Source organism: Podarcis vaucheri (assembly GCF_965113315.1).
Source record: "Podarcis vaucheri genome assembly, chromosome: 6".
NCBI lineage: Eukaryota > Metazoa > Chordata > Lepidosauria > Squamata > Lacertidae > Podarcis > Podarcis vaucheri.
This window is the reverse complement of record NC_138764.1, coordinates 57,634,309-57,661,868: the sequence shown is the minus strand read 5'-3', so window position 1 is coordinate 57,661,868 and position 27,560 is coordinate 57,634,309. Positions and strand designations below refer to the sequence as shown.

Genomic DNA, 27,560 nt, shown 5'->3' with positions numbered 1-27,560 from the left:
CGGAAATCCACCAAGACAGAACACTTTGATTTAAGCAGATTTACTGCCATTAACTCAATGGGATTAGCCTGTAGTTGAATTTCTGAATTGCCTTTCGTGATACTCTTAACATCAGCCCCCATTCCCTGCTTTGTTTACCATCTAGGTTAATGAAGAGTTCTACAGAACTTAAAAACCTGCACACTGTCGTGTGACATTTTAGTTGGCCTCATTAAGATATTGCCCTTATTTTTCTTAAAATATACTGTGTTCTTTGTAGCCTGCTATGCTGTGCTTTGAAATTACCTGATAAAGATGGATGTACAGTCTGTGAAGCCTTAGCTCTAAGCAGAAAAGCTGATTATTTCCTGTTCTCCTGACGTACAATATGTCAAAATAGGGACAAAACAGTTCTTTATTGAAAACAGAATAGCCCCTAACCTGCCCTCCACAAAAACAGTGTGTTGTCTCTACAAAAGAAAAGTTTTCTGCTTGCTGTGCTGCTATAGACACTGCTCAGGTATAACTTTTGCTTCTAGAAGTGGTTGGCAAATGCAATCTACACTGAACCTCTGCAAAAACAGCTGATATGGCAGGAGTTAAAACTGATGTAAAGCTTTTAAAGTAATGCAATGCGCAACTTCAGGAGACTCAGAATCAGATCCCATCTATATCCAATGCCAGAGAAGACAAGATGCTTCCTAACAGCATTTCAAGGGCACCTTGGGGAGTGCAATAGTATCTTGGTTAACACAAAAAAGGTTGGATTATACAGCACGATCCTATGCATGTTTACTCAAAGTAAGATCCCATTGAGTTCAATGGGGACTTACTCCTAGGAAAGTGTTTACCCCATTGCAACATGGTGTAAGAGAAGAAAGACTTAACACATGTTGTGATCATGTAAAGCATGAAGTGGGGGAAATAAGATTCCATATGATGACTCTCCCTTCATGTATCTGCTCAGCATAAGAACCAGTGTTGTGTCATGGTTAGGGCACTCGACTAGGACTAGGCAGACCTGGGTCAGATATCTACTCAGCTATGAAGCTCACTGGATGACGTTGGACTAGTGTCTCCTACCTCCTATTATGATGATCAAATGAAGGTGAGGGAGGGGGAGCATGTAGTTCTTGGAGGAAGGACATGATAAAAAGGAATGCATAAATAATCTGTGCATAGTACACTTCCCCACTGTGGAAGGACGTGTGGATCCAGAATTGGCCTCCATAGTCACTTATGGACTCACTGTTAAGACCGTGTTCATGGAAGACAATCTTGCTCGGCTATGAGTGAAAGAAGAAAGAAGAAGGAGGAGGAGGAGGAGAACACACATCTAGGCTCTGTAAGCATGATCAATGGATTTGCTCCTGATCACTCTATTTGAATGTGCATAGATATTTTGCTGAACATGCATAGGGAAGATGGCAGAGCCATGAGCTGTGAACTTGTCCTCCTTCTATTCATTTTTATTTTAAATGGCTTTAATATCCACACAGATCAACTATGCACCTGGAATAACCAACTACAAACTTGAGAAAACACAGCTCGGCAGTTTTCTTCATTGCATATTGACATTGCATAAGGCCTTTAATAAAAAGGGCAGAGCAAATGTTCAGGTCAATGCAAGAAATGGGAAAAGGCATAGAAAATGAACACCCTCAAGTCACCCCCATGACCAAAAGTAGAATTTCATAGTAGCTGGTATTTCAACAAGCACTGGAAATGTTTTCTGCAAGAACTTATCCGATTAACAATTTTCTGATTTTTATCTGCACAGTGAAACACATCAGACAATCTACAGAGTACACATTTCACATTTCTTGATGCATTGATGTTTATTAACAGTGTTGATTCTCTTATATTTAGCACATGGTTAAAAAGCTTAGTACAGAATCCATCAAGCTCAATGGAAGTTTTGCACTGACTACAAAGATGTCGTCTGTCATTTAACTACCACTTCTTATGCTGCAATTCAAATATTGGAGGTTTAGGAGAACAAATACCAATTTCAAAAGTCAAATACCAATTTCAAATCCTTCAGCTGGCATTGAACTTTGGCAAAGAAATTCAAAGCTACGCATTTTAATTCTGAATATCTAACCTTGGAACTAGCTTTAGCATATTCCAAAAGGAACATTGTTTACCTGACCCGTGTACCATTTCATCCTCTTGTTCCTAGGGGACCCTTCCAGATATTTTGCACGAAGAATACACAATTGGGCTGCCCATCAACTGGAGGAATCTAGATTATTATTTTCAGTGAACATATTTTCCAGAAAATAACTTTTCCCTGCATTCAGATGGCAGTATTGAGCTGTTGAGAAAATGCAACGCAGGCACAACCATGTGCTGGAGGAGTGGAAACCCTTGCCAGGTCTAAAAACACATGCAAAAGTGCCCCATTATTGAGTCTTTATTTGGGAAAATGATAGAACTAATGTCTTTTTAGCTCTGGTGTTTATTTAATCACCATATTCATCTTGGTAATTTTGGCACTTCCAAAACCTGCTGTGCTTTAAATTTCTAGCATATCACTAATGGCAAAATGAATTGTGCTGCAGTTTTAGAAGTCATAATCTTCAGAGAGAGCATGGGGTTGAGGATCTTTGAGATCTGTCTACTAAATAACAAATTTGTTGTGGCAGGAGGGCTAATTCTGAGACTGTTCACTCCTTTGGGAATCATTTCATTTTCTCTAACTAGGCACTGGTTGTCAACAATTCTTGACAAAGTTCCTCCTTTCTTCTTTCTCTTTCCTTACATTTGTCATCTTCAGGTCAGGGGGCACTGGTTGGGGGGTCTGTTTGCCTAAGAAATGTTGAACCTGTCATTTGCTACTAATGATGCTTCCGTGATTTGTGTCACTCTCCTGTCAAAACATAATAAAATGTTAATATAAAAACATATGGCCCTAGGTGTCGTGTGTTAATGTTGTGAGCACCTGCCAGGTGCCACCTCTGACGTCCCATTGGAGAGACTTTCCCTCCCACTGCCAAGCACTACTGTGCTCATCTCTCTTAATATGTGCAGATTTTGGCTATCCTTTCCTGCAGCAAGGCAACTCTAACCCTCCCAGTACAAAAGGGCAAGAACAAACCCAAACTGGAACTAGGTGGGGCAACAGCTACAAGATTATCCTTGTGCAAACAAAACATCTTCTGGAAAGGTCCACCGATAGAAGGTTATCAATGGAACAAAGAAATACACCTTGTTTCACTACTGCTGCATGCTAAGGTACCCATTTTGGTCCCTTCAGAGCAGCTTGGGTATGAAATGCATGCCTGTTGCACTCCCTGTTGCTTCAGTTCATAATTTAACATTGCTGGCTATACATTAGCAACTAGCTATTAGGGCTGGGCGATATCTGGTTTTCTACATCAATACATCACCATCTAAACATAGCCATATACCGATATACTGATATAATGTCTGAAATACGGATGGAGTTATGTAGAGGCATTGGCTGGCTTCAAGCTTCTTCCCACGTTGTGATTTTTGCATAGCGCATGCACACACATCGTGATTCATGATATATTGCCAGGTCAAAATTATGAAACCAATATCATGATATGGACTTCAAACCAGTTTTAGACGATCTATCAATATTATCACCCAGCCCTACTAGCTGTAAAAGACTGGAACCCTATATAAACAATTCTCTATTGCTCCCCTCAGCTGTAATGGCACTACGCCCTACTTGTTTTCAAGCGAGCTTGCACTAGAGCAGAGCTCAGCTGACCATAATGATATGTGCTCATTGACAACACTTGGAGCTCACTATCATGACCACAACCAGTAAGACTCTGTATGACCCTCAAAGTGGCTCTAGAGACTTGTGCTATGCTTTAACCAGATGCTCTTAATTCTTCCCAACTTGGTGATAAGCCTGTGGTTGTTAAGCAATCTGTCCATATCTCTTTTATTATACCTTTATACATGGATATTAATGAAATACAGGCTGCAGTCCAATACACATTTACTAGAAATCCCACTGAATTCAATGGGACTAACCTCTGAGTAAACATGCAAAGAATTGCACTTAGAATTTAAGAGGAGATATGTATTTCTTTGCTAACAAACGCATATGCCTTTCAGTATCCTTATTTAAATAAATGCTTCAAAACAAGGCACAAAATTGAAACTTAACAGTTCAGAAAATCCTTTGAGGATTCGTTTAAATCAGCATCACTTCTCCTCATACACAAAGGCTAAAATAAGTAGGAAAGCTTTTTGTAACAAAGGTACCACTTTATAAATAACACTGAACGGGGAGGGGGGACTCATTTAAAAAAAACACAGAATGATGATTCATTTCTCATCACAGCCCAAAATAAAACTGTACAAAACAGATGAATATTTTACAATCAACACATTTGGAATGTTTATTAGCAGCTCATTTGAAGTTTGTTCTTAGTCACTGAAGCTTGCATGAGATTTTATAAAGGCAGAAATAACATCCACATAATTGTGCCCCTTTCCCCCAGCTTTGATCTTTCTTTTAATATTGCGTTTGGTTTTATCTTACAACATGAAAGATGTTCATTTCTACATAATGCACTTGTCAGAAAACACAGAGAGATAGAACTTGTTATACAACTACAAGTTAAAATACTGAGACACAAGAGGGCAGACCATCCTTCAGTTCGGTGCACGATGCTATAGTATAACTAGTGACTTCTTCCTGGTGTCTGTGGTTCTTTTTAGTAAGTATTTAAGAGGTTGGTGGCATTCTGTTGCACTTATTGAGACATCTTCTGTTATCTGTTGAGCAGAATAAATGAAAGCATTCAGTGTACATTCAAGCACGGAATGGTGTCACATTTTTAAAGGCAGAATCAAATCCTTCTTGTACAGTGTTTGCATTTCAGAAAATTTGCAATTTCATGCCCTAAAAATAAAAGTAAGAAGCAGGATAGCTAAATTCAGCACTCCACATGACACCCGGCAAATTCTGAGTGTACCTTTGGTTTGTTATTTGGGGGAGAAGGAGAGGAATTTGTCCAAAGACCTCCTATGCCAGCAGAACTTGAGCTACACTGCCACCTTGAAATGTACACTGTCAGAACACGCCAGATTTTCAAGCAGAACGCTAGCAGCTGGCTGAGCTGTCCACTGGTGAAAATATGGCAGTGCAACAGCCAAAATAGGGTACGGTTGTAGGCAGGACAATCCACAGCTATGCCCCGCACTAACAGCACAGTTGTATACCAGCCCCAGAGCTGGAACAAAGAATTTCCCTCTGACTGGCTTTTCCGGCTCTTTTCAGAGAAACAGGTGCACTTCACACAAAACAGAATGCACAAAGTCGAACTTGAACATACTGAAAGTACTTGTCTGTTTAGAACCCCAACAGGAACCTCATCTTGGGACCCCAGACATGAACACCCAACTCCATTACAAGAAAGCACTCCACACAGGTAAGCTATGGAAGGGGGACACACGCCCTGAAATGGACAACTGTGTTTCCCATGCCTCCTCCTCCCACACCTTTTGCTATATGCGTCATGCCCAACTGTGTTCCTCTAACACTTTCCCCACCCCTAACAGTGGAGAGCAGGGTCTCCCACGCAGAAAGGAGGCATGCGAGTTTTGCAGTACGCTTCTCCAAGTTTCTAGTGCTGTAATATGAAACCACCTGGGTGAGGGGGTTTTCTGGACGAGACCCAAGACAACGCTTGAAGGAAGACAGGCAGGTCATTTGGTGATGCTCACTCTGTCTTTAGGCCAGGAGGAAAGAGGATGGAGAGGAGAGGAGCAAAACAGAGCTGCATGAGAAAGCAGCATGCTTTATAGTTCCCATGGGAGGGACCCTTGGGAACCCAACTGCTGATGGAAACTGATTGTTGCTGTATGGATACTTCAGCTTTCATATTCAGTAAGGGATGTTGCTGCCTAGTCACTCGTAAGACAAAACAATGCGTTATATGACAGAGCATGGTTGCCTATGGCGTACATATTATTTACTTTTGCCTCACTGTTGTCTCAGGTGAGATGGGTTTTCCAAGATTCTAGAATAGTACAAAAACCAGCTGAACTTAGATTAGTATGAGATGGGAGACTCAGTCAATTTCAGTTTCTCATTTTCTCCAATCTTAAATTCAATCCTCCATATTTCCACATCAGTTTGCCATTTTTTAAAGTCTTCGTGAAAATTCATAAGCTTCACAGTGGGAACTTCACCAAACAGACACATTTCTATGCAAATTTTCTTAATATTGTACACACATTTTTTATCAAAGCAACTTTCCCTAATACACGTTTCTATGTTATTTTCACTGATACATTCATTTTATGCACATTTTACTGCACTGTATGCATTTTCATACACATTACCTGTCTGGAAAACGGCACTGCAAAAATCAGGAAAGTGCAAAGCAATGGATAGCTGTGTTTCATTTGCGTCTTGTTTCAGAAACTGTGGATTAGGGAGGTTCATCTTGAAATGCAAACTGAATCAGATTTTCACCCCATCCCTAGGTTAGTGAACACACAAGCAGTGATTCCTCTTTCAAACTACCTTCCACACTTGGGTGGTTGCCATTCACTGCATTTGGACCATCACTGTAAGAAGGAAGCTTGGTCCTCTCCTGGCTACTATCCATCCTACTCTAGGGAGGCCCATCTCACACTTTCAGAACTGCTAAAACAATTCATTTAGCGCAGCAATTCTCAACCTGTGGGTCCCCAGATGTTGTTGGACTACAACTCCCATCGTCCCTGAGCTCTGGCCTTGCTAGCTAGGGGTAATGGGAGTTGTAGTTCAACAACATCTGGGGACCCACAGGTTGAGAAAGGCTGATTTAGCCACTTAGGATCAAATATTCATTTCAGGTACTAATAGACTCTCCTTTCATATAACCTAGGGACGCGGTTGGTGCTGTGGGTTAAACCACAGAGCCTAGGACTTGCCGATCAGAAGGTTGGTGGTTCGAATCCCCACGACGGGGTGAGCTCCCATTGCTCGGTCCCTGCTCCTGCCAACCTAGCAGTTTGAAAGCATGTCAAAGTGAAAGTAGATAAATAGGTACCTTCTGGCAGGAAGGTAAACGGCGTTTCCGTGTGCTGCTCTGGTTTGCCAGAAGCAGCTTAGTCATGCTGGCCACATGACCTGGAACCTGTACACCGGCTCCCTTGGCCAATAAAGTGAGATGAGCGCCACAACACCAGAGTCAGTCACGACTGGACCTAATGGTCAGGGGTCCCTTTACCTTTACCTTTTCATATAACACTACACCCCCCTCTTTCTGTTGCAACTGTTCTTTTTGAACAAGTTATGCAGTTGGGTGGGGCAGAGCCACAGAACAGTCCTGCCACCACTGGCATCGCTACAGTTTATATGGATGTGGCTGGGACAGGACGGCAACAAGGCTGGGGCTGTGTGAACACATTGGCAGGAATGCCAGATTAGCTCCTCCAGAACATCCGCAAAGTTCCAACCTGACCACCACCCCTGCCCTGCCCCAGCTGCAGCGATGTTGGGGACAGCAGTTCCACCACTCTGCACCATCACACCAGCCACTATCTTTTTAAAAAATAAAATGTACAAGTTGTAGTGGCAGGGAATTCTAAATGCACTTCTAGTTCTTTCCTTTCTTCCTTTGCAGCTGCCCTGCTTGAGTTCAAGCCAAACTGCAAAGGAAGATCCATGCTAAAAACAGGGATTGGCTGCAGGAGGAAGTTCCCAATTAGCAATTCCCTCCTGCAGCCAATCCCTTTGGGCTTGCTGTCAGCACCACTCACTAGCCAAATGACACATTATTATTCCTGTTCCTTCTTCCTCCTCTTCTTCTTTTAATGCACTTGGTTAGATTGTTGGGCTACAATCATATAGACTAGGGTTCAAATATCTGCTCAACCCAAGGTAACCTTGGGCCAGTCACAATCTCTCTGCCTAACGTACCTCACAAGTTTGTTGTGAGGATAAAATGGGGAGGAACAAAACCATGTGCATCACCTTGAGCTACTTGGAGGAAAGGTGAAATAGAAGTGAATGCAATAAATATAAACAAATATAAACAACAACAGGCCCTGATCCAGAATATGTTTCTGATCTGAATCAGGAGCGAGTTTCAGACTGGGGCCCTGCAGCTGCTTTTTCTCCAAAATAAACATGGTCAGGTTAAGTACTTTAAGCACATCTGCTACACCAGTTGAGACCCTACCTGCCCACAGACCATCTCGTCAGAGTGGTACATGCTCTGGTTATCTCCCACTTGGATTATTGCAATGTGCTTTACGTGGGGCTATCTTTGAAGGTGACTCAGAAACTACAACTAATCCAAAATGCGGCAGCTAGATTGGTGACTGGGAGTGGCCACCAAGACCATATAACACTGGTCCTAAAGGATCTTCACTGTTTCCCAGTACAGTAGTACCTTGTTTCTCAAATGCCTTGGTACTCAAACAAGTTGGGACCCAAAAACTGCAATCCCAGAAGTAAGTGTTCCAGTGTTTGTGAACGTTTTTGGAAGCCGAACGTGCTCCGTTTTGAGTGCCACACTTCTGTTTTGAGTGCTATAGTTCCATTTTGAGTGTTACGCTGAGGTCTGTCTGTTTTTGCTATTTATTTTGCATTATTGTCTTTGTGGCTCTTTTTGTTTTGTTTTGTTTTGTTTTGTTTTGTTTTGTTTTTGTGACTGTGTGGAACCAAGTTCAGCTACTGATTGATTTATTGTGTGACTGCAGTATAATTGTTCATTGCTTTCTCATTAGATAGTAAAATTCATGTTAAATTGCTTTTTTAGGGGTTGTTTCTAAAAGTCTGGAACGAATTAATCTATATTGCATTACTTTCTATGGGAAAGTGTGCCTTGCTTTTGGAACGCTTTGGTTTTGGAACAGACTTCTGGAACAGATTAAGTTTGAGAACCAAGGTACCACTGTATATTTCTGAGCAGAATTCAAAGTGTTGGTTCTGACCTTTAAAGCCCTAAATGGCCTCGGCCCAGTATACCTGAAGGAGCATCTCCACCCCTATTATTTAGCATGGACACTGAGGTCCACTTCCGAAGGCCTTCTGGTGGTTTCGTGACTGCAAGAAGCAAAGTTACAGGGAACCAGGCAGAGGGTCTTCTTGGCAGTGGTGCACCTCCCTGTCGATGCCCTCCCATCAGATGTCAGTGAGATAAAGAATTACACAAGTTTTAGAAAACATCTGAAGGCAGCCCTGTTCAGTTTTTAATGTCTGACATTTTATTATTTTTTATATTTTGCTGGAAGCCACCCAGAGTGGCTAGGGAAACCCAGCCAGATGGGCAGGATAGGAACAAAATAATAATAATAATAATAATAATAATAATAATAATAATAATAATAATAATAATAATTTACATTTTTTTTAAAAAAGTATGACTAACACCATGTGCACATGTAGACAATACTGAACTAGATGCAACACTGGTCTGACTGGATACAAAGCAGCCTTCTATGGCACATATGTCTAAGAATTAAATACTATTTTCTTCCCAAGAACACTCCTCTTCATCTATCAATGTAGGCTATTTAAAACAAAAAAACCCTTAACTTCTTTTTTTTTTTAAAAGAAGTGCCAGACTGACAGTTCTAGGAGGTGAGGAAATGCACATGTGAGTACAAAATAAACAAGTCAGAAGGATGTGATGATGTCTTCTTCAACCCTAGTCTGATATTCTGGGATTTTAACATATGATGAGAACTCCAAAGTTAAACTTTAGGTGCACAGAGAGGATGACAGAAAGTGAAACTGATCAGAGTGGGGGGGGGAGCAGAGACTTGTAGCCAACCAAATCATTGCATAGAGAGAATTATTTCCACTTGCACAGCAGAATTTCCCCTCCCTCTCCAACACACACACACACACACACACACACACAAAACCACACTGCTCCACCCTAAGATCTTGCTCTGGAAGGTAAGGAGAATCTCTAGAGCAGATGTGGGGGTGCAAAGTGCCTGAAAAGGGAGGGGAGGGGAGGTTCCATTGCACAAGAGAAAGTTTTTTCCACTCATGCAGTGACTTAGGCTGTGCACACATTACCAGCTAAGAACGCAGCTAGGTTGTTCTTTTCCACAATTTTGATTGAAGCTGGTTTGGAGGGAAGCACAGCTAAACACAGTATTTCATAAGAGACAACAGGACAGATACAGGATAAATATGGATTGTGGCTGAGGTTATACGTAGACTGTTTCCCAAACCAGCACTGGGAGCAAACTGAATGAAGAGTAAACAGCAGTGTGTACCCAGCTGTCATTTTAAAATATTAAGTGGTTTATAAATGCTTTAAATAAATAGTTGGATACAACGCAGAGAGATTCTTTTTGAAATGTGGGGTAGAGAAGCTCTCAAGGGAAGAGCTGTAAGTAAGTAGAATCTAAGTAGAAGAGGGGAAAGGACACAGCAAAGCAGGGGAACGTTCAAATGTGTGGCTGTCCATTTCTCCGCTACTACACACCAGTGTTTCTGGAACTACAGATGTCTGTAGGAGCCAAGGACCTGTCCAAGTGAAATACAGCTGGCCTTAATAAACTCTCAAGGCTCTTCAATTTTATTTTAAGAAGGCAGGAGTACATAGGTTCTAAGCTGTAAAGTCAAGATGACAGCATGTTCCACAAGTGCCACAGCTGAAGTCTGCTTCCCTTCAAATATCTAAACGTTCTCCCCCAAAAGCTATTATCATACTATACACTGGGAGATTATGGTTCTGAGCTAAGTAGCATGTAAAAATGGTGTCATTACATATTCATAAGCATATTTTAGAGGGGTTAATTGTAAAGCCAGATGTTTCCATTTTTATTTAGAGATGACAGCAGAGGGCTAATAAAGATCAATTTCCCATCTGTCCACAATTCCAAAACAGTCAATCATGTATTATTATTTTTTAAAAATAAAAAAGAGCTGAAAGCACCTTCAGGCTGTCCAGTTATCTGAATCAAGTATTTGCTATTAACAGTGAAATCAACAGGTTTTATTAATTCATGTAGAGCAAATTCAAATTTGAGCTTTCAGCCCAGTAATGGAACATTACTATTTTTGACTCTCCAATTTTGTACTTCCTCAGAACCTTACATTAGTTTTTTTGGAAAGCCATTTCCGGCTTCAAGGAGATGGGGTTGCGGGCTTGCTCCACCCCACTCCCGCGCGGGGGCTGGCTCGTCCCCCGCGCGAGAACAGGGAATCCCCGGGCGTGTCGCCGAACCGGCCAGCCTATTGGCTGGACGGGGAGGCGGGACCTTGCCTATTTAAGGCCAGGTACGCCCGGGGATCGCCCTCTTCCCACCTGGACCCCAGAGAGGTTTTTTCTCCCATCCCACCCACCCGTAGGTTTAGCTAGTCTTGGCCTTGCTATGGACTTCGGTTGGTCGCCGCAAGGGGCCTGGTAGGAATTTTTCCAAGTTGGCCCACTTCGTGCCTTTTGGTTTTTTCGCCTACCTCATAGCAAACGTCACAACTTCTCCGGTGTTGGCGGTTAGGCATTGGCAGGGGGAATTGATACGCAAATCAGAGGGGGGGAAGGAAGCGCCATCACCTTCCCCCAAATAAAAGGGGTAGTCCGGTAGAGGACTCCGGGGGGCGTTGCCTTGTCCGAAACCTACGGAGGTAAGGGCCGCCGGCACGCCCCCGAGCGGTGACACCCGTGGGATCCTAGTTGGCGTACTCCAACAGGACCCCCCCACGGTTTGTGGACAACCCTTCCGGTCACCATGCCGGGTAGTCGATAGGAGCCAATGCCTAAAGCCAATACCTTTCAATTCTGTAATCAATAAAGTTGTGGCCTTTTTATGCCCATTAACCTAAAATACTGTGTCCCGTGTCTTCATTTCACAATGGGGGGGGGAGTATTGCCACGCAAAGCAAAGCTGGATGGAGAAGCTGGTTTTGCAATTCCTATTAATTTCATCAATCAGACTGAAAGAGAACCTATTCCACCACTACTTTAAGATTGTAAAACTTGCTTATTTCAACGAAGTCTCTTTAACAAAATCCTTCCTCAAAAAAGATTATGAGATCCAACCAGGCTAGCAACAAACCAAATCTCAGATCAGGCAAGAAATCCTAACAGCAGGAATACAGTACAGAGCAACCTGTAACAGAACTCACTGCCACTGTCCCCAACATTCTGGTAGTTTTGGTGTTGAATGCCAAGTTGGTCTGTAATAAAACCATGCTGATTCATGGATGAATGGGCCACCCTGGGGTATATCACTGAGGCCACGGTGAGGGAGGTGGGTCAGAACTGATGCAGCTCTACCTACCCAGTTACTCAGTTTGACATCAGCCCAGACTGGGAGCAGCAGGGAGGTGTTGCTGAACACAGGAGTTCACTTCCCCTGAGGGGAGGGGGACGGAAGGATCTGCAGGTTTGGGATACTGTTGGTGTACCACCCATCCTGCTGCTCAGCAGCCTCCCTGACTGAACTTGTCTTGGGTGCAGTGTGGAACCAAGAATGAACTTGTATTGGGTGTGGAACCCAGAATGGTGATTTTGGGTGACTTCAACATCCAAGCTGAGGAAACCTCAAGTCCAGTTTTGGTGTTCATGGCCTCCATGGTAACTATGGGCCTGTCTCAGATGAACATCAGTGCAACACATGGAGCAGGATATACCCTTGATTTTGTATTTGAGCCATGTGTCTGGAAATAGATCACATGGATATCACCCCATTGTTATGGTCAGGCCACTTCCTGGTGAAGTTTCTGAGTAGCTGTGGTCAATGTATAGAGATAGACCAGGTGAAGGCTGGAGTGTAAGTGGCGTTAATCTCACTCCGTAGCCAACCAAGCACATGTTCAGACTCATAATCAGGCCTACCACATGACTGTGGAGACAGCAAAGAGATCCTACTTCACTGCCTTCATTGCATCTGTTCTTACCTTCAGGGACATGTTCAGAAAGCAGCACTAATAATAGAAATAAAAATCCAAAATCTTCAGTTCTGCACTTCAATAGATCATTAGCATGATAATCAGAAGTTGAACAGAAAGTAGGAAGTACTTTCTGATTTTGCAATGTCAACTATACATTGGCTCAGCATAATGATGAGAAAGCACAGCATTATGCTTATTATATCTTGAGAAACGCAATTTAACTGCAAAATCAGTCATGTGCGATCATTTGGGGGAGGGGAATCAATGCAGTTCTCTGTACCTGATCCTCTACTATGGCTCTACAAATGTTGGACTCCAACTCTCTCATCAGCCCCAGCCAGCATAGCCAATGAATAAAAGGAGCTGTAATCCAACAACTGGAGAGTCACAGGTTCTCCACCCCAATCTACTGTTTCCTGATAGCATCTTCAGAAAATACATTTTCTATTACAGAGATTAATCTTCATGTCAGTAAAGCAAGTCTGTGTGATGTGCAATGACCTCACAGTAAGAAACCACCACAAGCATCAGCTTCCCAATAAATATATAATAGAAGGTGAAAAAGATACTTACAGCAACACATTTTAGGGTACACACTTTTCCTATCCCACCCTGAAGCAGGATAGTCCAAGTCCAAATCCACACAGCATACATAAAAATCATTAAGGGAACCTGGGCTAGCCATCATCTCTCTGTATAACTTGGTGGGCAGTTATGTGTGATTTCACTTTCAATACAATTGACACCTGCAGAAGTTTTGGGGTGTGACATATTGCTTCATTTCCAATCAGTGCATGTCTCATAACTTCCTGTTGAAATCCTGTAACTGTTTATACCACAAATGGATGGGTGTTCCACTTTTCTTGCAAGAGTGCCCCTCCAAGACAGCGATAATGCAACAGCATTGGGGAAGTATCACAGAACAACTATTAAAGTGGAATGCTGTCCAGACACTACAGTATAAATGCACCACTAATGCACTATTATTGCATCAGGTCGCTTCCAGACAACTTGTCTAATGATCTTTTGTTCTGATTTGTTTGTGGGGATATTACATGAAGTTGCATCAAGCAGGCATTGTTCTACACTTTCTGTGCATTTTCCCATCACTTTCCTTACTGCAAAAAAAATCCTATATTTTGTGGAAGCAGGTTTGTTTCACAAGAGCTCCAAATCTACTTTAATAGTGCAGGCTGGGATATGACTGAATCCCACCCCAAAACATTGATAGTCTGGAAATGGTCCTCCCTAGCTACATGGGACAGACATGTTACTGAATGCCCTCACAAGTAATCACAAGTTTACAGATGCACCTAGCACAGAAAATCCACTTTAACAAAGAAACAAACTTTTCAGCATTAGGAAAGTGACTGGAAATACACTGAAAAATGTGGAATGAATGGCCAACGGGAAGACATATAAACACATATAAACGCGGACACGGAGCAATGGATCCAAACTACAAGAAAGAAGATTCCACCTAAACATTAGGAAGAACTTCCTGACAGTAAGAGCTGTTCGACAGTGGAATTTGCTGCCGAGGAGTGTGGTGGAGTCTCCTTCTTTGGAGGTCTTTAAGCAGAGGCTTGACAACCATATGTCAGGAGTGCTCTGATGGTGTTTCCTGCTTGGCTGGACTCGATGGCCCTTGTGGTCTCTTCCAACTCTATGATTCTATGATTCTATGATTCTAAATCAGGATGAATGCTCATTGTCATATAATTACTATGCAAACAAACAGAATGACCAGATAATCTAACCTACACACAAGCTTTGTGAAAGTAAATAAGGATGCTCAATAAATAGGTAATATGGAGGAACCCTCAGAGAGATCTGTCAATACTGAGTTTTAATTTCAAGATAGTTTAGACATGAGTTTTGCTAGATAGTTAAGAGTCAGGACATGTAAATGTATGTATCTGTATGAAATCTGCATAAACAAATGTATAGTGCAAATTTAGGTCTCTAAGTCAGTTCACACTGGTTCTAACATTGTGTTTTGCTGCATCCTCCACTGCCCTGTAAGCAATGTGGTCCTTAATAAATACAAATTGAAAAAGGAGGTCAAGAGATAGGAGATCTGGAGCCTTGTGGGACTCATGGTTAAGTTAGTCTCTGGCCCCTTCAGTGTCCCACAAGGATCCAGATCTCCTATCTCTTGACCTTTTACAGCAGGGTTCAGTCAGGATCCCACCCAGGGCAGGTAGAAACAGGTCAGCAAAGAAGGAGCAGATCTTGTAGGACTTTATGCATTTTGCTCTTATGGGTGAGAAGCATAGTTATATCGACTGGCAAGCTGAACACAAAAGCTTTCCACAGTTCAGCCTGTTACAAGACAAGTTACATTTACTTGAGCATGTATCTCGATTCATAAAACAAAGATGAAATGACAAAGACTAGAGGGGTATTTTCATGCATGAATGTTTGGCAGTGTGTTACTATGGGGCTTACTGGAACCCAAAATCCAAGGATTGGGCATAAATGTCCATCACAGTAGGACTGGTAAAATTAGTGGCAAAGCAGCATTAAGCTCACAGAAGTCTAACCAAATAGTCACATAAGAAATAAGGGGTGTTTTTTTAAAGAGCCACAATCCATTGCACAGTTTCCCCTTTTGCTATCAGTATAACAGTTTGTGCAGACCAAGTCTGTGCACATTTACTCAGAAGTAAGACCCACCGAAGTCGCAGGGGCCAACTCCCAAATACATGTGCACAGGATTACAGACAGAGAAAAGCAACAGTATTAGCCAGCTGGGGGTTTATACTCGAAATGGAAATGCTTTAACTTTTGCCTGAGGCAAAATCAGGATGCATATTCATCTCTCAAGACCGCCACTTCATTGCACCATGAAAGAAAAGGTGGAGCACCAGATGGAAATGTTTTAGGGTTGCTGGCAGCACAATGCTTTGGAAGAGGGACTGATTTGCATTCAGTTCTCATCCGATTCTGAAATCTAAACGTATTTTCACCACCGTGTGCAGCCTGCCAAACAGGAGCCATGCTTAAGGTGCCTGTTTAAACCTCTTTTTTGCACTTTCAATTTAATAGCATTGGCAACAAGCTGTAGATGTGTGAAGCTGCCAGCAGGGTGTATGGCGAAAGGTGAGCAAGATGACTCAAGGGATGAATCTGCACTGACATTGTCCTCATATGATCTCAATGAAAACAAGCAGGTCACAATTTATTTGATTATCTAGTCATACAGACCTCGCAGATCTACCATTTTTTTATTAAATATCTGCAGAGAGAAAAATACCAAAGGTCAAAAGAGCAAGAGGAAGAATCTGCAGATGTCTAAAGAGGGCCTCATACTGATCCCCAAAGGAGTCATTAGCAGAAATCTTACAACTAGACACAGAGAGAAACAAGTTATGCTACACTTCATTATCTCTTTTCATATGTAATAACCTAGCCACGTCTGAGTGCATTGGCTCCCAATCTATGAAGCCTTTACTATGAATATATGTAGATTTAACTACAGAGTCTGAACACTGGTGAAGGTGGGGAGTGACCAACTTGATAGCCTTAATGGTATAGGTAAGCATATTCAGGGTAGGTAATTATGAATGGAATTTACATATTAGGTAGCCAAAGGTCACCCTAGTCCATTGGATTTTTATTGGTATCAGTTGGCTTCACCCAGAGATGTGCAGGGAATCTAAAAGTATGTAGGTTACCACCTGTGACCTGGGTCTATGCCCATCCTGCCTAGTAGAAACTGCCTGGGGATATTAATACACCTTTCAGGGAGGGAAGGACGCCAGGTGGCCTGTAGTTGTCTGGCTCCTACTCAATAAACGAAACCGAAATGCAAATTTCCCCAGCCAGTTACTGCCTCATTTTTAACCTTCCCCTTTTGTAGAATAATGTCAAGTGAACAATTAGTTTTCAACTTCATCTTTTTCTGGATACTATCAGATTTCTGGATTGTTTAGCTTGGACTAGGGCATTTGCAGCCTTGCTCAGCAAGCAATCATTATCTATTGTTTGATACAGGTAACAGTAGAACTCTATTCATCCTGTGATATTCCCCTGCTATATTCATATTATTCAACACAGGATACTGGGCAACTACAATATCTGGTGCAGGGGTGGGGAATCTGTGGCCCTCCTGATGTTGTTGGACTCCAACTCCCATCAGCACCAGCCAGCATAGCCAATATCAGGAATGATGGTTGTGGTAGTCTAACAATATGTGGAGGGACACAGACTTCCCACACCTGATATAGTGAGACCATCCTTGACTGGTTCTACTTGTTCTTCTCAACAAGGTCCCAGCAGGTGATTATGGGGATTTCCCTTATCACTTCCCTCTGGCGACACGATTGATCTTGACCCTTCCTGCTCATACACATATGTAAAGCCACTTGGCACCATCATGTGAAGACTTGGGTTGCTTCCAGATGACCCTAAACATTCATCCTGATTTGTTTGCACAAAGTTTAAATGGCATCAGCTATTTACTGATCAATCATTCTGATTTGTTTGCAAGGTTGTTAAGACAGCACTGCATCAATCAAATGCATCAAGCTTTCCAGCAATTTCACCTGGCAAGAAGGTTGTGAACCTTTCTATGAGATGTTGACTTGGCACTCATCAACAATTAGCCATGCTTCTGTAACCTCAAACAAAGGCTCTGTAACGTTATCTGTGATGGGCTGCCCCTTATGACTATGAAAAATTCAGCTAGAGCAGGATATACCAGCATAAAATGCAACATTGGGTTGTGTCGATGTCTCAGCACCTGCAATGGCTTTCTATTGTTTTTCAGGTACCACTCAAATTGCAAGTTTTCTATAAAAAAAAAATTCTAAACAGGCTGGACCAAACACACCCTAAGAACCACCACCCATTCATTTTCTTCACCAGTTTCCAATATCAATTGCCTCTTCGTAGTGCCATATATGCACTACATCAGACACATACCCCAAATCTAGAGACTCCATCCATCTGGGGACTATAACACATGAGCATCTTTTGAAAGTTCTGTCAGAACCCTTAATCTGAGCTAATGGAAAGTTGCATAGTTCCTTGCATAGATAGAAAGCATCAATAAGGACAACTGTGTAGCCTTCTCCAACGTGGTACTTATCCTTGATACCTAACAACTTCCATCAGTCCCAGCCAGCATGCCTAATGGTTAGGGATCACAAGAGTTGTGGAGGTACAACATATGGAGGGAACAAAGAGAGAGAAGCCTAACTGTCATTATCATCTTCAGAGTCCTTTAAGTGCCTCCTAAAATTAGGCCAGGTTTCGTAAACTGAAGGGCAGCACGTATCTACAATAAATGAATAAATGAGCAAATGACCTCATTATGTCACCTAAACCAGTATGCACACAGCTTTTGCACTGCTCAGTATCAGACATAAAAAGCAGACCACAGTGACTCCTCCTGCGTAAGCTGTCATGGCACTCTGCATAAGAGACCTGCATGAAGAAGCCAGAGGAGATCTCAGGAGGAAGGTTTCAGTCTTAAAGGAGAGGATCAATGCCTCCATTCAAGACAAAGTGTGTTTGCATTGCTGTGAATGTGAGGAGAGACAGCATTTTTCAGGGGAAAGTGGGGAGAGGCACATGCACAAAGGAAAATGAATGCTACAACAGTAGACCCATGGCAGAAAGTATTGTGAGCTGCTTAGCAGGTCATTGGGAAGGCGCAAAACAGAGGGGAAAGCAAAATCCAGAGAGATGTGAATATGATCTTTACCAGGCACAGCCTACATTTTATGTGTCTAGCCAGCAGACAGGGGGAAACAAGACAGAACCCATAGCTACACTTTGACCACCAAGCCAAAGGTGTGCACAGAATAACTTATGGAGGGCCCTTTGTAGTCTCCTATGACATGCCACTTACTCCTCTCAAGCACCCCAATGCACAGGAAGGCTCCTAGTCATGTGGACCAAAGGAGCACTATGTGCATCCATAACCCAATGGAAAAGCACAGATGCAGCATGCCAAAGCCTTCAGAGTCACTACTAGCTACAGAATCCCAAGAGAAATGGTTGCGAAGAACCATAGACAAACCAAGACAGAGCAAATGAGATATCCAGTTAATGTCATTTGCACAGACCAATCATTTCTCTGTCAGTTCAATTCATACTCCAGAACACTTCTCATTTTGCCAGGCCTACTTCATCCCATTCAGAAATATATTCATTTCGACAACTGCTGCATGTGTTGGTTAGTGTCCCGTGTGACCTTGTGAGCAGTTTGACCCACAGCCACCCCTGCATTCCCTCTCTCCATGCAGCCCAGTTGGTAGGTTTTTCATCACAGAGAAAGTCAGGTAGAGGAGGCAACCCATTCACCATTACTAGTACTTCTATTTCAAAGCTATAGGCAAGATGCTGATCCACAGTCCTACTGTGTTGTTGTAGCAAGGAACTCGCTGTTCCCTTGCCTAGTTTGTGTGCCTCTCTTGGGAGACAACTGAGCAGAGCAAAAATTGGAGGGTGATGGTTCCCTACCTGCCAACCGTCATGAGAAAACAGACAATGCTGAAACACAGCTTCACAACATCCCAGCTTTTATTAAACCATATCAGTGGCAGGTATAAGTTCTGACAGCAACACAGAAGAATCAAGGCTGTTGTCTTTGCGTTCTTGCAGGATTTCTGTATGCTTGAAAACTGCAAGAGAAAGAAGAGTAATAGATGCAGGTTTCCTTATCACTATTCATGCTGGCTACCCCTGTTTACATTATGGGCTATCACACCTGATGGAAAAGCTGTACGGCACCAAGACAGAAGCCCAACAAAGGCATATCTGCCTTCAACTAGTTGTTGCTGTTGCTGCTGCTTGCTGCAGGTGCCGTTTATGGTCTGCATGATACTAGGAATGGGAATCATCCTTGCCTCTCAGAATATGGAATGGCTGCCTTGTTGCCTACAGGGAGACAAGTATGGGATGGTAATGAATAACAGGGTTCAGCAGCAACTGATAGATCCAGTGACTAAGTGCCATTATGGGTAGGTGAGTGAGCAGAGGCAACAAAGGATGCTATCACTAGGTGCTATTTCACCCTGCATGCCTCACCTCAGCTTCCCACTCTCCCACTGGAAGGCCACTCTCCCACTCTATGTTTGGAAGCTTCTCCTGTAGGGGAAGACAATGCAGTCATTGCAAGAACACTCACCTGTCCATTGTAGGGACTGGAATGTTTGTCTGCAGTTTGCAGCTTCTTTTGTTCTGTATGCTCGGGCTGTACTGGAGTGGAGAAAATACATCATGAGTGTTTTGCCAGCTGTAGCAATAGACAGAGATAAGTGCCTAGCATTCAGTAGCAAAGCTGGCTGTTATCCACTGCACTCATTGGTGCTTTGTGGAAGCTCACCAACATCTGGAATAAACAGAAGTCCCCTTTCTACACTGTGTATATTTATCCTGTGTCCCACAGCTGTCTGCTGTGAAGGGAAGCTTGTAAAGTTAAATGTTTCCCAGGGATTGATGGGAGACACTCTTGAGGCCATGGGTGGCCATCACTTTTATTGGAAGAGTTGGAGAAGAAGTGTAGGCATCATATGATGAAACATAATGTCCCCCTCCCTGGTGACCCCCAACAACCACCTGACCTTGCCTACCTCTTTATGGGGTGCTTTTTCCTTGCAGCTCTGGTTGCAGGCTTAGAGTTGAAGTTTGCATCTGGAGTCCCAAGGCAGAGGAATTCTGAGAAGACAAGTGTTGCTCATCAGTCCTTCATATCTTCTTTGTTATCCTTGACTTTGGGGTGTGCGTTGTTTGTGAACAGTGCTCATTTCGTGCCATTCATTTCATTCATTGGATCATTTATTTACTGCTTTTTGGCCCCAAAAGGAGCCCCTGGATTGACTTACAACAAAAACTATTAAGACACAGTGATATGTCTCCACCTGTTGGTCCCTAGTTCTCTAGACAGTGATGGAGATCCATGCTATAGTTTTGATACATGAGATCTGTGTTCAGTGGCTGGGGCAAAAGGCCAAACTGTGCATTATGTGGGAGGACCATGATTCGATCTGATTTTTGTTCTTACTGAAATGCAGCCATGTGGAGTGGAGAGCTGCAAATTTCTTTGCAGCAGCACAGGGAAGGATGGAATATTAAACTATTTCCCCCATACTCTTTTCCTAATCAAAATTGCCCCCTGGCCCTCTTCCCAGGGAAACAGTAACCTAGGAAAGGAGTTTATGGCTATAAACATGGGGCCCCAGTTTCAGTATCTTTTTGCCTTTGCCACTACTGTGACACCCTCTGTGCTGAGAATGCAGGGTATATATTAATAGTAAAATCAGCATTAAAGAAACAGGAAAATAACAGACCAACTGGCTTGAAAATATTGGTCTTTGTAATACAGTACTTTGCAGGTATGCTACTAAAGAGGAAGAAACAGCCACTTAGGTGGCACTATTTTAAAAAGATCCCTCCTTTCATTTGGGAATAGGGCCATCATTGACAGTGATACTCTGTCACCATTGGGCTGACTTTTTGATGTCCACCAGAAACAATAGCTTGGAATTTCTCACCCTGATAATCACGAACAGTTTTAAAAAACCAACACAAACATGCAAAGGATCTCCTTTTGAAGTAAGAGCCTTCTCTATGCTTACAATACGTATGGCTTCTGTGTAATAGATCTTTCCTTTGGAATACATGGATTCATATGTTCTGGGTGCAAGTAAAAAAAATTGAAGCAATGTCATCTTCTCAAAGTCCTCATTCTCACCTTGTGGGTGAAGCAAAAACCCTGAACATAAAATGAGAATAATGCACATCACTTATTCCTAGAGCTGGGAGTTCCTATTCATCTTAATGACCTAGATCCAAAGAACAATGCAATTAGTTCTGTCAATCATATCTCCCCATGCTGTGTGGCCTCTTTTGGAACCAAGGAGAAATTTCCAAAGTAGTTTTGGGCGCATGGGACTTGCAATGAAATGTTGCACCATAGAGAGCTCCTGTTCACTGTTCCAGACCTACCTTCCTCCATGATTTTCCATTTCTCCCTCACCTCATCCCTACTGACCAGGCATAGGCAAACTCGGCCCTCCAGAGGAATTTGGGACTACAATTCCCATCATCCCTGACCACTGGTCCTGTTAGCTAGGGATAATGGGAGTTGTAGTCCCAAAACATCTGAAGGGCTGAGTTTGCCTATGCCTACCTACTGACGTGCTCTGGTCCATGGGGTCACGAAGAGTCGGACACGACTAAACGACTAAACAACAACAACCTACTGACAGTCAACAATCTATGCACACTGCACACTTCTAGTCCTTGGACTGTTTTGGATATTCTCCCCACCATCACCACCACCTTTACAGCTTTTTCTCAAAAACAAAATTTGGGTTGTATCCAACATAGGATTTCTGCTCGTGCAACAGAACATTCCCTCATCTCCATCCCCAGATGTGTTCTAGAGGTTCCCTCAACCCTGCCCCAGAGATCTGGGAGGGGTGGGAAGCTCTGTTGCACAAGCACAAATCCTTGCACTAATGGAATGATTGGACTGGATACCACCCACTGTACTTTTGTAAACCTTTGGGTTCCCCTAAGTGCCATAATAGTTCCTGTGTTTTCATGGATGGTGCCATTTTGGCTACATAAAGCAATGGCACTCATGCCTAAACATCTGAAATAGAGGGAACAATATGGGGCGGGGAGAGAGAGAGAGACTGCTGCTCAGAGAAAATCTCACAGTCCCATTAGGCATGCCTAAGCCCTAGGATGCACCCAAAGTGACTCTCTGGATCCTGGCCAAAGAGTTCTTGCTTTGTGATAATATTCCACACACATCAAAATTAGGATTTAACCATTTCAACCAATAAGCAAAAGAAGAAAGCAATATTCCTATAGTGCTCCCCCTTCCCTCTTATCCTTTCTCTCCAGACAAACTTGCAAGCTGAAATTCACACAGACAACACTATTATGACCGATTTCGCTGGCACAGCTCTACACCCGACGCTAATTAGCCCAGTTCTCAGCTGGTGAAAATTACAAGGCTCAATTGCAGCTTCATATAGTGCCACAAATAACTGTGGGCTTGGCCAATAAATTTATCATAGTGTGCTGAATTTAGTGGCTGAAAATAATAGTAGACGGGAATGTTGAATGGGATCAAGTAAGATCGCCACACACAGATCTTAGTTTCATACAAAAAGCATAAAATTGTATGCTAGTAGAGCTCTGAATCTCATAAAATGTACACACGTACCACAAATAGAAGTATCCCCATTCAATTGCTACTATATTTGCTGAAAACAATTTTAAGAAAATTAAATTGGCTGAATGTCTGGTGTCTTTAGGCATTATCTACCACACATTTTGCTTTACCAAGGTTTAAGGTGGCTTGAAAGTCACTGAATCAGGACCTCACAGCTGGCATGAGTAACTAACTTGCAGCTCTATAGATTCATTTTGATAAGTGGAATCAAGTTACGGAAAGCAATGCACTAGTGGCTAATACTGCAACACATACTGAATTCCAATAGCTATATAGAGATATCCTGATATTTACTCTGGAAGTCACTTGGATTGAAATCAATAGAAATGCTTTGGAGCAGGTAGCTTTACTGCAATTCTAAAAATGCAGGAAACAAAACTCTTTCAGAAATTAAGCATTTAAAAAATAAAATAATAGGAAGTAAAATGAGACTTGATCTTAAAACTAAGGGGTTAGAAATGTCTGATTATTCAAAGATGGTATATTTTATACACCATAAGCAAGAATAACACTTCTTGCAGCAGCAAACAGCTCACCTGTGTCTGTCTGATATTCCACAGCCCCAGTTGTGTGTATACGAGTATACATTCCCCAGATGATTTGAATATTTCTCAGCCCAACACTTTTGGGTTCATCTGCATCTATTTCCCCAGATTTTCATCCTTCTGTAATAAATGCTTTTGGTCTTGTTCTTCAGTGCCATACGTGTTTTGAAAGTGGAGCTGCCATTTGTGTCAGGAGGGGTGTTTTGCATAAAACTAGGTCATGCGCCATGATTTAATGTATCATTTCATCAAAAGAAGCAGAGATGGTGTCATCTTTATAAATCTTCTATGCAGCTTTGTAGGTAGCATATATAGACTTTTCAATTATCAGGCACCAAATTGTAAGGGAGGGTTTGAAGATTGCTTTTATATGGAACAGATGTTATGATTCTTTTAGGATGTGCAGAACAACAAAAACTATTCCATATCATCCTTTTTTCCCTTCTTCTATAGGCTCCAGAACTTTTAGAATTCTGCACATCTAAAAATGGTGCATATAGAATAATGCCTAGTTTCCACACCTAAATCTCTCTGGGATTAATGGTGTGTGTGTGTGTGTGATCAGAGCAGCGGCTTTTCTGTGGAACCACAGAAGTTCGAACCATCTGGAAGGGTTACTATGGAAACAGCAAAGGACTGGGGGAGGGAGGGAATGGATGCCATGACAACCTTTGGGAGTTTCCCAGGAAACCAAAGTTGCTATGGAAACTGCATCACTCAGGTCCAAATTAGTAACTTCCGCTGCAAGGCGTGTTTGCCACTTTAATCTTCTTGTGATAGATGCAACCGCTTATCTTAAATGCATTGGCAATGGATGGAAATGCCCCCTTTGTTTCTAAGGTTTGGATGGGTTTCAACTGAGGCTACAGTCACTGTGAAAAGCCCATCAGTGACTTACCAGAAGCCTAAAACTTCATGATATGCAGAAAGCCAAACACTCAGGATATGATCCAGTTAGACAATTGTTCAACCTTGTGATGTAGGAAGAAGTATTTTCCACTATATTGTGCAGGTAGAATTTTGAATTCAAGGAAGCAATTCTGTAGTTCTGTGGATCAAAGAAATCCAAACTTACAATGAAGACTTTCCCCTCGCTATATCAAAACAATTATACGTATGCCTAGGGCAAATTCAGACGGCACACAGGCTTTAACCTGGCATTAACAAAAGCAAAACTGTACCCTCGTATGACACGCATTAGAAGATGTGAGCATCATTTTGCAGCGTGATGGCAGAGATGCTTTGTGAAATTTCAGTGCCTATATTTTCTACTCACTGCAACACACTTGCATCCGCGTTTCTTTCACTTCATAACTTTCATTCCAACAAGTGCACACATTCAAGGAAAGGAAAATCAACAAATGAGCTGCTCTTTGCTAAATTTCCCAGCAAACCCCCAAAGCCCTGCAACAAACAGCACAGAACAAAAACCTGTTTCTAGAAGAAGCAGCCCAGACTTCTTTGTATCCTCTTATCTATCTGCTTTCTTAACATCTGCTTAGTTGTTTGGTTTTTTACCTTCTAAAAATGCCCATCTTCAGAAAGAAGGATCAGAAAAGTACATGTATTAAACAAGAGCACAAAGAATGACGATGGTGCATGTTCCTCACAATACTGATTACGGAGACCTTCTGTAATATTTTTATATATCCTTGAAATGTGTCTTTTAAACATCCGTAAAGATCTTTTTAATATTCACACAGTTTGGATTGTTTGTGGCTGTACAGTTGCCTGTTTTGAAGGCAGCCTGTTTGAATGCACTGTTGCTGATGCCTCCCTCTTCTATCACCATGTACTCTGACTTGCTGAGAGTGGAATTGCTCCGAGCTTTCCTCAGCTCCTCAGTGGAGGAGAGATGCTGGCAGCTTCCTACATGCATATACTGGGCTTGTTCTTCACCTTCCGTTTCTCGGTGATAAAAGTAGTTAAAGTTGGAGACTATCACGGGCACAGGCAAGGCAATGGTCAGCACCCCAGCTATGGCACAGAGAGACCCTACTATTTTGCCCCCAATAGTGACTGGGTGCATGTCACCATAACCCACTGTAGTCATGGTCACTACAGCCCACCAAAAGGCATCAGGGATACTGCTGAAGCTGGACGTGGGATCATCAGCCTCTGCAAAGTAGACAGCACTGGAAAAGAGGATAACTCCAATGAAGAGGAAGAAAATGAGCAAGCCCAGCTCCCTCATGCTGGCCTTGAGGGTCTGCCCCAAGATCTGCAACCCCTTGGAGTGCCGAGAGAGCTTGAATATACGGAAGACTCTGACTAACCGGATGACCCTGAGAATGGCCAGAGACATCGCTTGTTGACCATTGCCCTGCCTCTCGGCCAGCTCAGTGCCCAAGGTGATGAAATAAGGAATAATAGCCACAATGTCAATTATGTTCATAATGTTCTTGGAGAAGGTGGGTTTGCTGGGACAAGCAAAGAAACGGACAAGCAGCTCAAAGGAGAACCAGATAATGCACAGAGTCTCCACCACAAAAAAAGGATCAGTGAAAGAAGACACCATGGAGGTTGCTGGAGAAGAGGAATTTGGGAAGATATCTGCCACGAAAGGTCCACCACTGGTCCCAAATGTCCCTGTGGTGCTGTCATAGTCACGGTCATCTCTGAACTCAGGCAAGGTTTCCAGGCAGAAAATGACAATGGAGATGAGGATAACTAAGACTGAGACGATCGCAATGCCCCGAGCTGGTCCAGAGCTCTCCGGGTACTCAAAGAGGAGCCACACCTGGCGCTGGAACTCCTTCTCGGGCAGAGGTCTCTGCTCTTCACGGATGAAACCTTCATCTTCTCGGAATTTCTCCATGGCCTCCTCGCCCAACTGGTAGAAGCGGATTTCTTCCGAGAAGATGTCAATGGGGACATTGACAGGGCGCCGGATGCGGCCTCCGGACTGGTAGTAGTATAGGATAGCATCGAAGCTGGGTCGGTTGCGGTCAAAGAAATACTCGTTGCGGAGGGGGTCAAAGTAGCGCATCCTCTTGCGGGGGTCCCCCAGCAGGGTCTCGGGAAACTGGGCGAGCGTCTTGAGCTGGGTCTCGAAGCGCAGCCCAGAGATGTTGATCACCACCCGCTCGCAACACTCGTGCTCCCCGGCGTCCCCCCCACTGCCCACCTGGTGATGCCCAGGGGGAGGCAGGGTGTGGGCCATGGAGGGGTGGTCGTAGCGCTCCCCTCCCAGCAGGGCATGGGGGTGCTGGGTCTCCTCGAGCAGAGGGTCCTCTCCCCCCACCACGGTCATGCCCCCCTCCAGCTCCCCGTCGCCCACGTCCTCCTCGACGCCCTCCTCGTCGTCTTCCTGCCCTTCCCCGGGCCCCGAGAGCGCGCCTTCGGGGAAGAACTGCTCACTGTAGCCCAAGTTGTGGTGGCTGCTGCCCACGGCGACGACGCCCGCGACGACGACGCCAGCGCCGCCGCCGCCGCTGCTGCCGCCCCTCGGGTGCCTGCCGGAGGACAGGGCGGCCGGCGAGCGCAGCAGGCTCAGGTGCTCGTCCATGGAGGTGGCGGCAGAGCCGAGGGGAGGCTGCCTCCCCGGCCGACCAAGCGACACCTCAGGCAGAGCGCCAGAGTGACCCTCCCGGCTGCACCCGCCGCCGCCGTCGCTCTGAGGTGCCCGCCCGACGCGGCTCAAAAAATCCGCCCCCAGCCCGGACGCCGCCTCTCGCCCTCCTCAGTCACTCGCTCCGCGCCGTCGCCGCCCACGCCGTCGCCCTCCCGCCAGAGCGCCGAGGAGGAGGGCGAGGGGAGCGGACGCTTCTGGAACGAGGGAGGGGTCTCCCCGCTTCCCCCACCTGTGAGAGCCCAGAGCTGCTGCAACAACAACAGCGAGAGAGAGAGAGCGCGCGCACTCGGCTGCTGGACGCTGCCAGCGAGCAACACGTTACGCGCGGGGGGAAGTTTGCAAGAGCGCCTCGCCCTCCCCGCGGCTGCAAAGCCGCTGCATCGCGCGCTTAACCTTGGAGTAACTCCCCGT

General features: G+C 43.8%; 1 protein-coding gene across 5 annotated transcripts; it reads right to left on the bottom strand.

The window, feature by feature from the left end:
• Positions 1-1,798: 1,798 nt before the first annotated feature.
• On the bottom strand, positions 1,799-27,560 carry LOC309533775 (potassium voltage-gated channel subfamily A member 3-like). Of its 5 annotated transcripts, XM_082225352.1 has the most exons (5): positions 25,094-27,560; positions 23,567-24,623; positions 19,968-20,497; positions 19,548-19,717; positions 19,343-19,461 (listed from the first exon to the last, which is right to left on the bottom strand). In XM_082225352.1, the coding sequence occupies exon 1, from the start codon at positions 27,081-27,083 to the stop codon at positions 25,242-25,244; it is 1,842 nt and encodes a 613-aa protein (XP_082081478.1). In that variant the 5' UTR covers positions 27,084-27,560; the 3' UTR covers positions 19,343-19,461; positions 19,548-19,717; positions 19,968-20,497; positions 23,567-24,623; positions 25,094-25,241. The 5 variants fall into 5 exon arrangements, 4 of the variants coding, with proteins under 4 accessions (XP_082081479.1, XP_082081480.1, XP_082081478.1 ...); XR_014220464.1 differs by lacking the exons at positions 19,548-19,717; positions 25,094-27,560 and adding an exon at positions 1,799-4,743 and having other exon boundaries at positions 19,301-19,461; positions 23,567-25,085; XM_082225351.1 differs by lacking the exon at positions 19,548-19,717.

Bases quoted from the DNA above. Each gene is read 5' to 3' on its own strand.
- LOC309533775 (XM_082225353.1), bottom strand. From the start codon at position 27,083: ATGGACGAGCACCTGAGCCTGCTGCGCTCGCCGGCCGCCCTGTCCTCC.